Source organism: Convolutriloba macropyga, chromosome 7, assembly GCF_964194025.1.
Source record: "Convolutriloba macropyga chromosome 7, txConMacr16.3, whole genome shotgun sequence".
Lineage (NCBI taxonomy): Eukaryota > Metazoa > Xenacoelomorpha > Acoela > Convolutidae > Convolutriloba > Convolutriloba macropyga.
Genome location: NC_134474.1, coordinates 44,460,416 through 44,477,567, shown reverse-complemented (window position 1 = coordinate 44,477,567; position 17,152 = coordinate 44,460,416). Strand labels below are relative to the sequence as shown.

Genomic DNA, 17,152 nt, shown 5'->3' with positions numbered 1-17,152 from the left:
TAATACATGCCATAAAAATCCATGCATCATATCCAATTTGATATCCAGCAGACATCACCTACTTTCTTGACGCTTTTGTTTGAGTTGTTGGTGATGGTGACGTTGACACTAATGCTCTCTCCGTGGTAATACATCTCCTTGTCCAGACTCGCCTCCAAGTGCAGGGGATTACTGCTCATGATGAATTCTCGACTCGTCTCTGCCGAGGGCTGTGGTGCTTGCTTCTTCGGTGCATACGTCAGCTTTCGAATCGCCAGACGCACTGAATTCCTAAAAACACAATATTTTTATTACAATACAACCAATGCAAAAACTGGATAATAAAGCAATGTAGAAAATAAGGCACCAGTAGTGATAAAAGGGACACATTTCTAGCAAAACGCCTTTCGCTGAAGAACAAAAAATTTGAATTTTTGTAGGCGTAAGTTCAATCCCGATGGAAGCGGGAGTTTTGGTGGAAAAGTGTCAAAAAGTGTGCGACAGGCCCCCTTTTATCACTACTGGCACTAATTTTTTTAAATTGTGTTTATAAACACGTGTAATTCATAAAGAGCAATTAGGAACTGCTTAGCACATTATTTTTCGAAAAAGGCATTTTTATTTTTTTGTTGAGTATTTTCATTCAAAACTCTATTTTTTTTTACTTTCCTAATTCCCCGACATTTTAGTGTCACTCATAAACTACTACTAAATAAACTTGAAAAAAAAAACTTTGGTTTGAAACGATGAAGACAGTTATCATTAAAATGCTGAAGAGACCAAACAAAGCGGTAAATTTCAAAATTCTGGCTTCCTAATTAATCTATAAAATCCTTTTGTAAATAGAGACATTCGGACGATCAAGCACTCTCCTTAACTGCTATTTCAAATGCAATGTTAAGCTGATTTAAAATTCTTCATCACACAATGACATACGAGACATCCTTTAGAAAACAGAACTTGACGAACAATGAAATACAATCAAACCATCTCATTTCTCTTTTGATTGCAAACAAGATTTCTGGAACAAAATTTAACCACAAATACCAAGCAGATCGCCGTAAAATAGCCGCCATTGATTCCCATGAAGCCTTTTGATTTAAACAAAAAGAACAGAATATTTTATTACAAGACGAAAATGCACACCATTTCGATTTTGGATTTCATCTGGTTCCTTAATGAGAGGATACAGGGATTAGAATCATTAGTAATAAGCATTAAAACATTCAACATTTTCACAGCAACATCAAACTAAGACAGTCAACAAAGCGCAAAACTAATCATATAATCGCAAATACGAACAAAAACGAAAACTATACAAAATTTTCCAAGATTCAGCGTTTTAAGAATCACTAAGCAAAACGTTCTTAAAATATCAAATCTATGCATTCTTAGAATGATTACACATTACAATACCCAGGGAATCAGCTAAAAAAAAACAAAAACTAAAGAAATTAGCAAAAATACCATTACCTTTGAATCAAAGCAAAAGAACCTGATACCCACATGCCAAAATCCTTTATCTACAGCTCAAAGTTATAGCCAAACAATTGAAACGAATTACGACGCAAAGAGGGCCAAAAAGAACTGATGTTTTGCAGACTAAGCGACAAGACAACAAGAAAAACAAAAAAAAACAAGCAAGAATAAAAAACCAATATTTGTGTTTTGAAAAAAGTCAAAACAGAACAAAGACTGCTGCCAGCATCTAATTTCCGATGAAAACTGTCATTAGTGCGACTAAATGATAAGACAACAAAAACTTAACGAATTTTCGCAAAAACTCGATAATAATTTTCGAGATCAAATATTGTAAGTAACCCGACAAGCGAACAACAAAAACACGCAAAACTCAAAAATTAGATCAGACTTCTTCAACACAATATAGCGTGAAAGACATAGAAAGCATAAGCTTTGAACTGAGAGAATCATACCAAACGAAAAACCTATTAGCAACCTGAAGACCAGTCACTAATGAGATTAAATTGATAAGATAAAAAAATACAACAGACTCGCCAATCTCAAAAATTCACAAAAACGCAGTGCCAAAGTCATGAAAAACATTTTTAATTAACTCAAACCAATAACAGGGTTCAATTATGCCTCATTAGCAACCAATCAGAACTGTAAATAATGATACTAAATGATAAGACAACAGAAATAATGAAGGCCGCGAAAATCAAATATTCACTACTATTTCGTATCCGCAAATAGTGGCAAAGCGATAGAAGCATAAAACTCCCTTTAATGAATTCAAGCAATTGCAAAAAAGATGCAATTAGAACACGTACGTATCATATTAAAAGCACTCAAAAGAAAAATACTGAAAGGGGAAGTCAAATTGACGCACGTGAAGAAAAAATCTCAAAACCCGAAAATTTGTGCACACACCAAATTCTCAGTCCACTTTAAAGGTAGCTTCCAAAAAATATGTCTCATACCTACTCGACTTTTTGCTCCCTCAACTATTTCAACGTGACTAAAATCATCACTCTAATTTGATTCCCCGCTGACGTGAAAATTGTCGATAAAGTGTGGACAGACCTTTAAAATAGAGCATACCAATAGAATCCAAATACTTTGAAGTGCATAAAAAACAGCAGAAAAAGTTTTGACCTACAAATTAGAGATCTTTCACAGACTAAAAAAATAAAACTGACTAGGAATGGGCTCAAAAAGCATCAGGAAAAAAACTCCCAAAAATATAGAAAAGATACAATGTCGCATGTAAAAAGAAAAACAATCAATCGAGAAGGCCATTTTTTCAAATACCGTTTTCTGAACCAAATTAAATATAAAATTGAAAAAAAAAATATGCCACAAAAGCTATCCTTTTTGCTCCACTTCCTGTTTCGGCGTAACCAAAATCACTACTCCAATTTGACTACAAAATTCATTAGAAGTTGTGAACAGATCTTGAAAAAAGTCAGAAGATTCAGGAACCGACTCCAACAATATATTGCCTTATGCCACAGTCAACCACTCGATGAAAAAATAACGAGCCTACTAATTATTTTTAATCATTTGAAAGCAATAACAGGAAAAAACATTGAAAGTTGATATCTGGAAAATATCACAAATTGCGCCACCGAAACCACTATTGACACAACAACCTGCAATCCAAATAGTCGTCGTTCAAAAAAAGACAATCTGATATAAAATGCATTAGGTACATACAGCGAAAACCGAGGAAATCGAACAAAAAAAATAGAAAGTTCGTTTAAAAAATGCTACTTCCCGACAACCTTTCTTAAATTCTTCCGTTCGATCAGTGAAATACAATACACAAAGCTAGTCAGAGAAACCATAAACAACAATAAAAAAGCAGAACTTACCGGGCAGATTGCCGGAAAATAGCCGCCGTTGATTCCCATAACCAAGATTGGAATTGATAGAAGAAAAAACTAATTAAAAAAATGATTTTTTTTTTTACACAAACAATTTTAAAATGCGAACTGTTTTAATGTCATTTTGGAGCTGAACATACTTCTGTTTCCCAGTGAGACAACACGTGCTAGTTTTAATACCAATAAGCATATAAGAGATGGTAACTAAGAACAAAGTTCGAGTAACGGGCATCTAAAATTGGGCTTTATGGGTTATCCCGTTTCTATTTCTGATTTCGTTTGGATAATGACTCTGTTTATTTTGAATTGCTTTGCTGAGCAACTGCTATCAAAAAACACTCTTAGAAGAATGAGAGAAGAGTGAAACTAGCCTAGAGAAGTCAAAAATATTTCACGAAAAATGTTGAACAAGCTGTGAACTTAGGTAAAGCGAAAAAATTTAGTATGACGAAGTAAAAAACAAAAATAGGAGCACTAACATAACCGACTAACGTCGGGCGAATTGCTCTCAAACGACCGGCGGGCGGTTGTCAGCACCTAGCCACTGTTTAACGAGGTTAGCTTTCGCTTGATTGAAGAGGCGTGACGCTAGGGTAATAGACGATATTATCACGCCACATAACAGCCGCTGAAGTCAACAAAAGAGTTAAGGAGAGAGAGAGAGAGAGTGCGAGGTAAAACGTGAGCGAGAAAGAGAAGGAAAGAAACGCCAACCAACACACACACACAGAGAAAGAGAGAGAGAGAGCTAAAAATTTTTTCCATGAGATTCTAGCCTTGTTAGTAACTAAATCATATAAAAAACTGAAAGCGCAAAATTCAGAAGAAAACTTTCCACATTTCGCAGTGACGAAAATGTTCAAAGAACATTTTTTGCCTCTGGATTTTTGTCATGTAACCCATCTGCAAGACTTGAAAAGCTTCGTTGGCCAGTATTAATCGTTAAACTCAACAAAGGACTCAAAAACTGCAAATAAAATGACAAAAATTTCAAAAAAAATTCAAAAAATCATAAGGTTTATTAAAAAATCGATAAAATTTGTGATATTAAAAAGTTCAAAACTATTCTATCGCAATAAAAATTGTTCGGTAACCTATTATCAAAGCCTATACGAGGTTTCCTGGGGCTGGAAGAACTTAGATAATGAAAAATTTTGAAAAATTTGAAAAAAAAAACTCAAGTTTTATCCAACAATTGCTAAAAATCGTGATGTTCAAATTTTGAAAAACATTCTATTACCAATAGAAACTATGCAGCAACGTATTATCAAACCCTTCAGGAGGTTGTCTGAACCTTGAGGCTGAAAAATCTTGAATAATGAAAATATGTCAAAAAATTTTAAAAATATAGCAATTTTTGTCAAAAAAATGCTCAAATTCGTGATGTTTAAATCTTGAAAATGATTCCATTACTTCTAGAAACTACATAGTAACCTAATATTAAACCCTCGAGGAAGTTCCTTGGCTCTTGAGGCTAAATAAACCTAAAAAACGACAAAAACTTTCAAAAACATTGAAAAAATTTGCAAAATTTACCAAAAAAATGCAAAAAATTCGCAGTGTTGAAAAGTTGAAACCATTCTATTACCACTAGAAACTATTCAATAACCTATTATCAAATCCTAGAGTGGATTCCTTGACACCTAGGGCTGCTAGGGCTGAAAAAACTTAAAAAACTGACAAAAATTTTCAAAAATCTTGAAAAAAATTGTGAAAATTAGTATAAATTTGCGTTTTTAGCTAGCGGTTGTTCGTCAGTAGCTAGCCACGGGTGGGGGGAGGGTGCACGGGGGTGCCGATGGGGGTGGCGACAGTCGGGTGGGGGGGTGGGGGGGCAACAGGGCGGTGGGGGGGGCAATAGTGGGGGGGGGGGGTCAGCAGTGGGGGTGTCTTCAACTTCTAAGAACCGCCCTTCACACTCAAAGTGTAAGTATAAGTCTCCAAAACAGTTGGAGCTGAAAGGCTCTAAGAGCACTTAATGCCCGCTGGGCGCTACCTGTTTATCCCGTTTTTGAGGACGAAAAGTCAAAAGCGTCAGACAAAAAATTGGTCAAGCGAAAAATCGCATAAAAAAAAAAGACCGACAGGACTAATATAATTGCTACAAACTTCGTTTGAGAGCAATTAATAATAGCCGGCGGAGAAGCTGAGGTGGCTATTAACAAGAAAAACCTTTAGCAGCAGTTCCTAAACGTTTAGCAGCAATTCCTATATAAACTCTTAGATTAATCAGTGAAAGAGAAAATCTCATGCCAAAAGCTTAATTCAGAAAAATAGGCCATACGCTCGAAAACAAGAGAAAAACTGGCCAAAAAATTTCCTAAATTTTTTAGCAAAAAGCATCTGAAAATAGTCAATCAAATCAACAAACAAAGTTTAACAAAAATTTCCCTGATGCTGTTTAAACGCAAGATTACAGAACTGCTAAAACAGCGTCCAACAGCGCAAAAGGGCAAAAATAGCTCAAAAGGAGTCATTTTAATGTCAGATGATCCATAAGTCTTCCAGGAGAGGGGGTTCAAATCGCCAGGTGACGGACGGTGGCCAAGGGAAGTGTTAAAGGGGGTGAGTATGTGTTGGAGGGGGTGTTGGCTGAGGTGGAATCCATCTTTTAATATTACGAAACACCAATCAAAAAACAGTTTCAGTATATCCCATAAATTAGACTAGTAAGGCGTAAACTCTAAGAGAGCTGCTCAGCATTTTAATGCCCTCCAGGCTTCACCTGCTAATTTTTTTTTGAGGACAAAAATTTTAAAGGTTCAGAAGAAAAATCGGTCAAGTGAAAGATAAACATTTTAACATTTAAAAAGACCATAGGACTAAAATAAATGCCACAAACTACGTTTGGGAGCAATAAAACGACATTATCCGATAGGGTTACGTTAAAAATAAAAAACGGCTTTGTAAAAACCTTCCGCTATCAAAGTTCGCTAGCTTAGTGAAAATTTTATTCACGTCTACTTTTCTCACCATAAAAACAAAATTTAAAGCAAAAAATTACACCAATTTTGGCACAGCTTTCATTTGACTTTTAGTAGTGAACTGACGCCACTTGATGAATTAAGCAGTCGACACTTGTGAAATGGAGAGAAATTTAGATCACGCAAAACGAAGAACATAGCTGGCAGATTGCCAGAAAATAGCCGCAATAGCTTTGTAGATCTGCAGTCTCGAAAAAAACAGTAGAAAAGACAGACCGAAAAAATCGTCTTTTCATTGAAGGCTGATATGTTATGTTTTGATTAAAATTCGATTTAAGTTTTTGCTGCCTCTATTAGCTGCTATCAAATAACCTTCATTAAGAGTGACACACACCCATTTGACCTTATCTCTTTGAATTTCAAAGTGAGGAAGTCATTTATGAGAGTGAGGTAAGTCAAGTGTGACCAAAAATTTAATCACGCGAATGAACAAAAAAACTCGCTCCACTAAGAGCGAAAAATGACGTCACACACGCACTTCAGTTGAAATTGTATGAACGAATGAACAAAACGCATATTTGAAGTGGTTGTGACGTCATATGGTCGTAACAAAAATCTTGACGACGAAATAAAAAAACATAGCAGGACAAGTCCTGACGTACATTTATAAAAAATTTCATTAATTAAACAAAAAACTAGACCTAGAACGGACCATGAGTGAATTGTTAAAACCATTTCTAAAAAAATCAGATCAAAAAACCAAAAAAAAAGAAAGAAAATCAATGTCAAAATGCCGCTAGCGAGAACAAAAAACCACTAGCGAGAAATAAAAATTTGATTCTAACAAAAAATTGAAAAACAGAAAAACCAAAGTGAAATCGCCGCATGTGAACAAAAAACCATTAGCGAGAAAGTGAATTTTTGTTCAAACACCGTTTTCTCATTCTACTTTAAATTTAGAGCGAAAAAATTTCACGCCGCAAAACCACTCGCTTTTTTGCTCCTCCTCTTGTTTCGGGCGTGACCAAAATCACTACTCCAATTTGACTTCAAAAATCGAGAAAATGTGTGAACAGATCTTAAAAAAAGACAGCACCCCAATAAAATTCAAATTCTTTGAATTGTAAAACATAGCAGAACAAGTCCTGACGAACAATTCAAAGAATTTTTATTCACTAAAGAAAGACTAGACCTAGAACGGGCTATGAGTAAATTGGGAAAACCATTTCCAAAAAAAATCAGAAAAAATTTTAAAAAACTGAAAATCTTAGTCTAAATGCCACATGAACAAAAAACCAGTAGCGAGCAATGGAAATTTGGTTCCAAAAAAAAAACTAGGCATAGAATGAACTATGAATGCATTGGAAAAACAACTTAGAAAAAAAACAAATCCAAAAAACTGAAAAAACAGTAAATATCAAAGTGAAATTGCCGCATGTGAACAAAAAAACAACTAGCAAGAAAGCGAATTTTTGCTCAAATACCATTTTTACTCAACTTTAAAATTAAAGCAAAAACACTTCACGCCGCAACAGCACTCTCTTTTCCGCTCCACTTCCTGTTTCGGCGTGACCAAAATCACCACTCTAATTTGACTTCGAAAATCATGAAAATATGTGAACAGATCTTAAAAAAAACATAGCAGAACAAGTCCTGAATGACAATCCAAAACATTGATTTGAACTTGACCTGACAAAAAAACGCCATGTTAGATGTCTCAGCAGAACAATTGGTTTGATACCATTGAGATTAAGAAATTGTACCACAACAAAAAAAAACAAGCAAGACTAAAAAATCAGATCTATTTTCTAAAGACATGGTCAAAATAAAAAAACTAACTACTAAGAACCAATGTCTCTAATTAAATTCCCTTCTCTCTCATTATCAACCAACGAAACCTGTCATTAATGAGGTTGAGTGATAAGAGAGCAATAAGTTCAATAAAAACTTCCAAAACTCAAAAATTCACTAATAGTTTTTAAAAAGGGACATCGTATAAGTCAAAGAAAGCAATAGCTATGAATTGAAAAAATTTTAAATAAAAAGAAAGGTTTGTTAGAAACCAATTAAAATTTTCAATAATGAGACAAAGATAATAATAAACAATAACAATAAACCTAACAACAAAACCTTGCAAAAATCAAAAATTCTACATTATTTCTTTAAAACAATTGATGTCATAGTCATTGAAGGCATCAGCTTTGAAAAGAATCAATATAATTGCCTGAAATGACCACTATCGGCATTTTCATAATGAGAATAAACGATCAGACAACAAAAATTACAAAGTACAAACTCAAAAATTAACTCGTAATTCTTATGAAAAGGTAGTGCCAAAGTTATGAAAACTAAACATACCCAGCAGATTGCCGGAAAATACCCGCCGTTGATTCCCATAACTCTATTGAGATTGAAAGAAAAAAAATATCAACAAAAATTGATTTTTGTATAAAAACATTTTTAAGTGCGATTTATTTTGATGTCATTTCGTAATTGAACATACTCCTGTCTCTCAGTGAGAGGCTACAGGGTCTAGTATCAATACCAATAAGCATTATAGATAGTAACTAAAAAGTATGAGAACAATGTTCAAGTACCGGGCATCTAAAAATGGGCTTTATCACGTTTCTATTTCTGACATTGATTTTTTTATACAGAACCTCTTCATTTTGAATTGCTTTGCTGAGCAGCTGCTGTTCAAAAGGACTTTCAGCAGAATGACAGAAGAGTGAAACTAGCCCAGAGAAGTCAAACAAATTTCACGCAAAATGTCGAAAAAGCGGCAAAATGGGTAAAGGGAAAAAAGTTCGACGAAGTAAAAAAAAAATAGGAGCGCTATAATAGCCGACTGAGAAGATTAGGGCGGCTATTAATAAGCTATTGACTCGGACAATTAATTAGGTTTTTTGCGGCTCATTATCAACCGATGTGATCTGTCATTGATGATACTTAGTGTTAAGAAAACAGCAATAACTTTTGAGCGAGGGCAAAATCATATAGACTTTTGTTTTTGGACAAAAAGTGTGATGCTCATAAGAAGTTTCAGTTGCCCCTTGATGAATTCTTAAAATTTCAAATAGGTGAAATTATAACACAAATGTATCATACTAAAAGCACTCAAGGAAAGAAAACTTTGAAAACAGAAGTCACATAGACTCCCTCCGAAAATTTGTTCAAAATTTGTTAAACCGAAATTTGATAAACCGAAAATTTGTTCAAACACTTCTGACTCCACTCTAAAGGTAGTTTGAAAAAAAATCACGCCTTAAATCTACTCTAATTGTCGCTCCCTCAATACTTCAGCGTGACTAAAATCATCACACTAATTTGACTTCTCAATGACGTGAAAAAGTCGAAAAAAACGTGAATAGATCTTTAAAAAAGACAACACACCGACACAATCCAAATCCTTTGGATTGTAAAAAGATAGCGCCCCAATACAATTTAAATTCTTTGAATTGTTACAAAAAGGAGAGCGCCTAAATGATAGCCGCTGAGAGTCTGACGGCGGCTATTAATTATTTAACATGATTGAGCATCTTATGCTACCCAAAATATTTTTGAACACTAGATTCGAACCAGCATTTCTGCACTTCTTAACACACAGGCGTCGTGCGCTATTCCTCACAATATCTTGTCTTATGTTCGTGAACCTGCGAGTTCTGTCTCAGTTCTTAGCCACAATATCTCCGAGGAAATTAACCCTGCATTCTGGCATCTTTTCAGTAATTGGGACGGAGGTGACAAGTTCTAGCCACACTAAGTGGGATTGATATAATGAAAAACAACAGGGCCCTCATATGAAATTTTCTCATTCTTTCATATTCCTCAAGAATGCTTCCTCCCGAGTTTAGCTGAGCAAGTATAGGTTCTATTCAGAATTTCAAGCTTACTTGCTTGTTTTCCTTTGCTTGTACTTCCAATCATCTAGCACATTCTTATAGTCTCTAATGCAGCCTCACATTAAATTCCATAACTTTAATACCTTCAAGTTCTAAGATTGCGACGCCTAATCACTTGATAGATGACGGCAGAAGAAATTGACAATTACATATTTTGGCAAAATCAATTAGATTGTTAACTTTGTATTAAATTTTAAAAAAGGACTAGGAGCATTTGAGCCAACATGCAACCAAATACAGAATGACCTAGAACATGAAACACGTTTGCTATCTTTGCTACTCATTTAGTAACCTCAAATTTCAAGCTCGCAAGTGAGTTTTGTCATTAAATAAGATGAATATTAAGAGAACATATAAGCTCAAAAACCTTGAAAAAATACACAATCAGTCATGAAAAACTTCCATCATTATTCCAAATACTTTCACCTCAACAACTCGTGCTCTCACACTATTCGATAATAAAAATGCCAAAAAGCATTAGTCGTTCACTTTTTACTCATCATACACTAATTAAGTTCAATTCTCAACGCCCCATCCTCACACACACTACGCACACGGTAGCATTGAGAGAGGAAAAGTCGATAAGTCCCCCTGTTTTCGCTGCATCTTTATGCACAGTTAGTTAGTTAGTAAACGAATATTACAAGTGACTAGTTAAAAAAGCACGAAATGTGAAAGTAGCGTCCTTTTCTCTTTCTACCTCTCACTTATCGACCAACCTCCAATCTTTCCTGTTCTCCTTTTTCCCCGTCTTAGCCGAGTAAACACATTACATCCTGCCCCTTTCGACTTAAAGTATTGATGCTGCAGATAGCAAATACATAGCGTATGTTGCAATGGTTAGCTATTAGGTGGGCCCAAGCAGTAGAGAATACAGTCTGCGGAGGGAGGCGATGGGTAATTGGAATGACAGTTGTTGGGTTCTAATGACAGGATATGAGCACCACCCAACCCTACTTCCTTTTTTATCCCCGCCATATGAACAATTTCTCCTCCCATTCCAAGCAAAAAGCCTACATTTTTTACTTGAGCATGAATTGATTGGATGACTGCACCTAGGAGGGGAAAATAGAAATAACTCAAATTCTGATGCTTGTAATTGCTCTATTAACAATATCGCTCGACCTCCTACGACTTGTTTCATTCACACCTCTAGTTTGATTAGTTCACATTTACCCCCTGTTGAATAAACTAGCCCTAAGCTGAATAAACTAGATTAGCTAAAAATAGACGCATGAACGCCTTTCAATCAGCTATACCTGGAGGTCAAAAGGTTTTCAATTAACGGTATTACCAAAAATAAACTAAACAAATAACAGAACCAGTTCAATTAACCAAACCTGAGTTGTTATAAATTCAATAACGATACCACACCTATTTCAATTATTCTATCTAAAATCATGTAGACAAAACGTTAGTCTAACAAAATAGTCCCGGACATGAAAAAAAAACGACTTCAATTGATCTGAAGGCTTCAAAACCCATGTAAAGTAGTAGTTTAACTGGCACATTGAAGTCGCCTATGGTTTAAAAAAGAAATTTTCCATCCTTATTTAGTTTGACTGGGTCATTAGTCAAATCACGTGACGCAATTATTGGCTCCTTTGTGAAGGAGTTAGCTCGTTTCCATTACAATGGCCACATTGTCACAAATTAGCTTCGTTTTAAGACTTCACTTCTTTGTACATTGTTCAGCCTAGCAGAAGCAGCTTCTTTCAAGACATAGCGAAGGAGAGGAAGAAAGGAGACATGAAGGGGAGGGGCGAGGGGGTGTTGTGCCTCACATTTAATCCCCTATCTATTCCCGTTCTATTCACGGCCTTAATACCCTGGGGTTCAAAGGCGGCAGTAGTTCTTAACAATAAATATTTAATTTATCACTATGGGATAAAAACTGTTCGTTGGTTATATAAACTGTCGCATGAGGCGTGCAAACACGCAACATCCTGTTCCTTGTTAGTGGCTGAAGTAAAGTTCTCTTTTGTATACCAGAAGAATACTTAAAAGAAACAGGCTTCGTCGTAAATTTTGATTACCTGCCATAATAAAAGCACCTGAGGATTTCAAAAGAATTGGGTTAAGCCTCTGCTATGATAAAGAACACCAAACAAAATTGTGCCACAGTTTTTGTCCAGTCTATAATAGTATGAGGGGAAAGGAAAAAAGCAAAACTTTGCAATTTAAACGGACTGTTTTATTTAGCACGTTAACTGTTTTTAAGCTTTTTAGTCTAACCCTACTACTTCTATCAGAATTCTTCAGATAACAAAAACTAGATAAATTAGGTCAAGCAAATGACCAGACAAAAGTAAATAGGACACAAGCTTCCATCAGAAAAATGAGCTACGTTATGTGTTATTTAAATACCAAAAAGCCCCAGTTAATATTCTGAACTAAAATTTCCCAATATCGACCCACAAACCAAAATGTCAACAAAAAGTCTCTGTGGATTGAAGCTAGTTTTATGTTCACGAAAATTCTAAATACACGTATACAATTATCAAAAGGTTGAGATATGAACAAAACCAAAAAAGAGCAGACAAACTTCCGAAAGTAATCAAAAGCATAAGCACATAAGACTGCATAATAAGAAGCAGCGAGGACATCTTGTTAATGAGATGACTTTATGAGTCGACAATAGAACATTGAAGGCAAATCCTTTTCCAAAATCTTATTATTATTGAAACAAACTGAAAACCATTCGGTATCGAGCGAACGCATTAAGATGTTTCAATTTTTCCTCTTGACAAAAACCAATTGGACTTGTCAGCAATCAAAATAAATGATAAATACATTTGTAAAGAACCAAATTTAACAAAATCAAGCAAAATTGAAAAACAAAAAATAAAGACAAAACTCAAAGCTTCTCCAAATTTTTTTTGCAATAAAACAGAACCAATTTTAAATCAATGAATAGCAATTGACTAAAAGAGAAACTTAGATTCCGGTATGCTCATTTTCGACTTGTGGAATTTTGATAAATTAGATTAAACGCAAGGCAACGAAACCAAGAAAACTCAGAACTTATAAGTCCCTTATAATTTTTTAAGTGTCAGTCATAAAAACCATTAAAAAATATCAACTCCAGCCATTCATAAGCATCTTTATGCCACTACTCTAATCGCTGTGACTTTTAATTACTGACTATAAAAACACCTACAAAAAGAAAATGTAAAACCAAAAACTAAAAAATTACAAAATAAATTTTATACTAAAACAAATAATTTCAAAGTATTCTATCCCAGTAACCATAAAAGAGACTTTATGTAGTCTTATTAGACCTCATTAGAACATCAAAGAGACCTCTCATTATATGCACTTAGCAACAATACAACATAGGAATATAGAAAAAATGGACAAAGTTTACAAAATTCTAATGAAAACACGTAGTTTCAAAGTCAGCTAAATCATTAGTTGCACACAGACGAGGTCAGACAACGAAAACTAAGAACAAAGAAGACACAAACATTGCTTTTGCTAGATCAGTTTTCTTAATTTCACTACAATCAACGCCAGAACAAAAAATGACATGGATTAATTCAAATCAAATGCAATTTTGCGATTTGTAAAATTAATTTATCTAGTAAACATCAGATTTCACCAAACAGCCAAAAATGAGATCCAGAAATCAACATCTATCCCATTTTTAAGGAAGAGTTTAAACTGTAAAATCGTTTTACAGTTTAAACTGTAAAATCGTTTTACAGTTTAAACTGTAAAATCGAGCTGTTTAAACTGTAAAATCGAGCTGTTATTAAGCTCGTCTGACTTCTCAAAATTTTTAATTTGACTTTCCGAGCTCAATTTAGATCTATAAGTGATTTCAGAAATGAAAACAATGACCTCTGCACTCGCTTAAAAATGAGGTCACAAAAGCTAGATAATGAAAAGCTAAGTTTAGAGAGAGGTCTTCAGGTGTGGCTTTAGCACGTTTGTTCTTGGCAAGTTCGTAATCAAGTCACACCTACCAAGGCAAAAAAAGAGAAAAAATCCTGGGTGAACTCTAAGCATGACTGGGATTGAAATAACAGAAGATATTGAAAAAAAAAAGATTTTCGTACAAAAACATTTTTTTAAGTCCGATTTATTTTGATGGCATTTCGTAGTTGAACATACTTCTGTTTCTTAGAGAGTGGCTACAGGGGCTACTATCAATAACAATAAGCATTAGAGAGAGGTAACTAATACTTATAGGACCGACGTTCAAATAGCGGGCATCTAAAATTGGGCTTTATGGGTTTATCCCGTTTCCATTTCTGACTTCAATTTTTTATACTGACTGTTCATTTTGAATTGCTTTGCTGAGCAACTGATGTTCAAAATCACTTTTAGCAGAATGAGAGAAGAGAGAAACTAGCCTAGAGAAGTCAAAAAGATTTCACGCAAAATGTTGAAAAGGCGGCAAAATGAGGTAAAGCGAAACATTTTTTTATTCGACGAAGTAAAAAACATAGCCGGAAGAATTCCGGAAGCGACTCGAGTCACGAAAACTTCACAAAAAGCTGAAGCCATTACCTTTTGTATTAAACCATTAACTCATTACTCCCCCCCCCCCCCCCCGGGTCTGATCTAAAAACCGGTGAAATTTAAACCACTGTCACCAAGAGAAAGAAAATGCAGCAAAATTTTATTATTGAAAACGTTTGGTAACGTTAAAAAAGTCTGAAATTTTTAGGATGGTCGAAAAGCTGATAAACTGACAAAGCTGACAGGGCCATCAATTGCCCTCAGATAATTATTGATTCTAACCTCAAAAAGATCGCGAAAGCAAACGTCAGATAAAAACTTTTCAAAAAAGACAGGAAAGTCAAAATAATTCAAAGAGTGCTCGAACTTAAGAATCAGAGAACCACTACAATTAGATTTCTAATCACGGCAATTAAGACAAAACTAATACATGATTCTTCCTTGTTGTATAAATGCTAGACAACATGATTTCATACTAATTCAAAAATTAAATTAATCATAGAAAAAAAAAGCAACAGAATAATATTCAAAGGCAAAAAATCGTCTAAAAACAATACCAAGCCCGTAAGAAAATTGCAATGAAAAGGAATAAGTAGAAATGTTGGAAAAGACTTTCTAGCAAAATCCCAGTACTGCTTTATTTTGAACTAAATCAATTGCAAACCGAAGAAACCAAGATCTAAGAAAAAGCTGAATTCATTCAATTTTTTAACAACTGAAAAAATCAATAAAACGAATATAAAAGTAGTGCCAGGACAAAACTAGAATGATACAAACGAGAATGTGAAGAATATGGACACAATGTTAGGAACACCGTAACAAAAAGACCAATTCTTGATTTTTGAAAGTTAAAAATCAAATTTAAAAAAATCAAGAAAAACGAGTACATTTCATTGATCAGCATTCGAGACATGGAAAAGACAATGAGTCATTCGAGACAAAAATCCAACTTGCTCAAGAGAATAAAACAAGAAAAAGCAAAATTCAGACATGCAAAACATTGAAACATTTTGCAAAAAAGTGGTCAAAAAATATTTAAGACTGCATTTATGAAAAAAATCTGTTTTTTCAAAAACTTAACACCAAAAAATGATTGCATTTTTGTTAAAACGAAATTACAGTCCCTCATGTTACCCAAAATAGTATATTTCTAGTAACTAAAAGCAAAATACAAACAATAAACTGAAAAAATTGGCAAAAAACTACGAAAATCGGATTAGCAAATGTACAATTTTATGAAACAAAATTACATCGAGGTAGAAAGAGGCATTGAGTATATGAATTATCAAAGGGAAGTTGTCATATTAACTGATTTTTGACAAAAAACAGATAAAAGCTCCAAAAATGAAGAAATTAATAGAAAAAAAGCCAAAAATTAACTAAAAAATCAAGAAATATGTGCCAATTTCGCATTTGAAACGCAATTTCAGGCTATGCAAAATACTGCGCTATCAATTTCCGGGGTTTACATTTCAACATAGCATCGATTAAAAATTATTTATACAAAAAACCAAATTACAAGCAAAAAACTAGGCCACTTAGACGAAAAAACGACTAAAAACGGTTATCTATATGTGCCATTCAGTCAAAAACTACTTTTCAATATCAAAAAGTCATTCACTAAACTCAGCGCATGATCAAAAAACTTCTCTTGCTCAGAAAAAATTAGTTCACACTGCAATTTTAGTCGCTTTCGCTTTTAGGTCAAAACATCGTCTGAACGAATAGTACTTCCGGTAAAAAAAAAAACATAGCCGGAAGAATTCCGGAAGCGACTCGAAGCGTCAAAACTTCACTAACAAAACCGTAATTGCAGCGGAAGCCACTACCTTTTGTATTAAACCAGTAACTCACTACATCTCCAGGTCTGCTCTAAAAATTGGTGAAACTTAAACCACTGTCACCAAGAGAAACAAAATGCAGCAAAATGTATTATTGAAAATGTTTGGTAAATTTAAAAAATCCGAAATAATTAAGGTGGTCAAAAACCTGATAGTCTGAAAAGGCTGACAAGGTTATCAATTGCCCTTAAATAATTCATGATTCTAATCTGAAAAAGATCGCGAAAGCAAAAGGGAGATAATAATCTTAGAAACTTAAGAAAGTTAAATTAGAAAGTTAAATCTTTTCAAAAAAGAACCCTCAAATTTAAGAATCAGAAAACATCTATAATTACACTTTTAATCACTGCAATTAAGACAAAAACAACACACACCTGATTATGTTGTACATATGCTAGGCAACATGATTTCATACCAAATCAAAAATAAAATTGATCATAGAAAAGACATAAGCAGCAGAAGAATATTCAAAGGCAAAAAAGTCGTTTAAATTAATACCAAGGCCGGAAGAAGGCTGCAGTAAATAGTCATAAGTGGCTTGCCATCAAACTCTCAGTACTGCCTTATAATGAATGAAATCAATTGCAAACCAAAGAAACTACGAAAATCTAAGAAAACGCTGAAATCATTCATTTTTTACAACTTAAAAACCAATATACCCAAAATAAATGTAGGTGCCAGGACAAAGCTAG

At 34.2% G+C, this 17,152-nt stretch overlaps 1 protein-coding gene across 4 annotated transcripts in view; it reads right to left on the bottom strand.

Moving 5' to 3' along the window:
• Positions 1 to 17,152, bottom strand: part of LOC142342898 (arrestin red cell-like) — a 553,550-nt gene that overhangs the window by 35,740 nt on the left and 500,658 nt on the right. For all 4 annotated transcript variants that reach the window (XM_075394553.1, XM_075394554.1, XM_075394555.1 and 1 more), the window contains exon 8: positions 63 to 270. In XM_075394553.1, the coding sequence (XP_075250668.1) occupies positions 63 to 270 (208 nt within the window). The remainder of the gene's footprint in view (positions 1 to 62; positions 271 to 17,152) is intronic.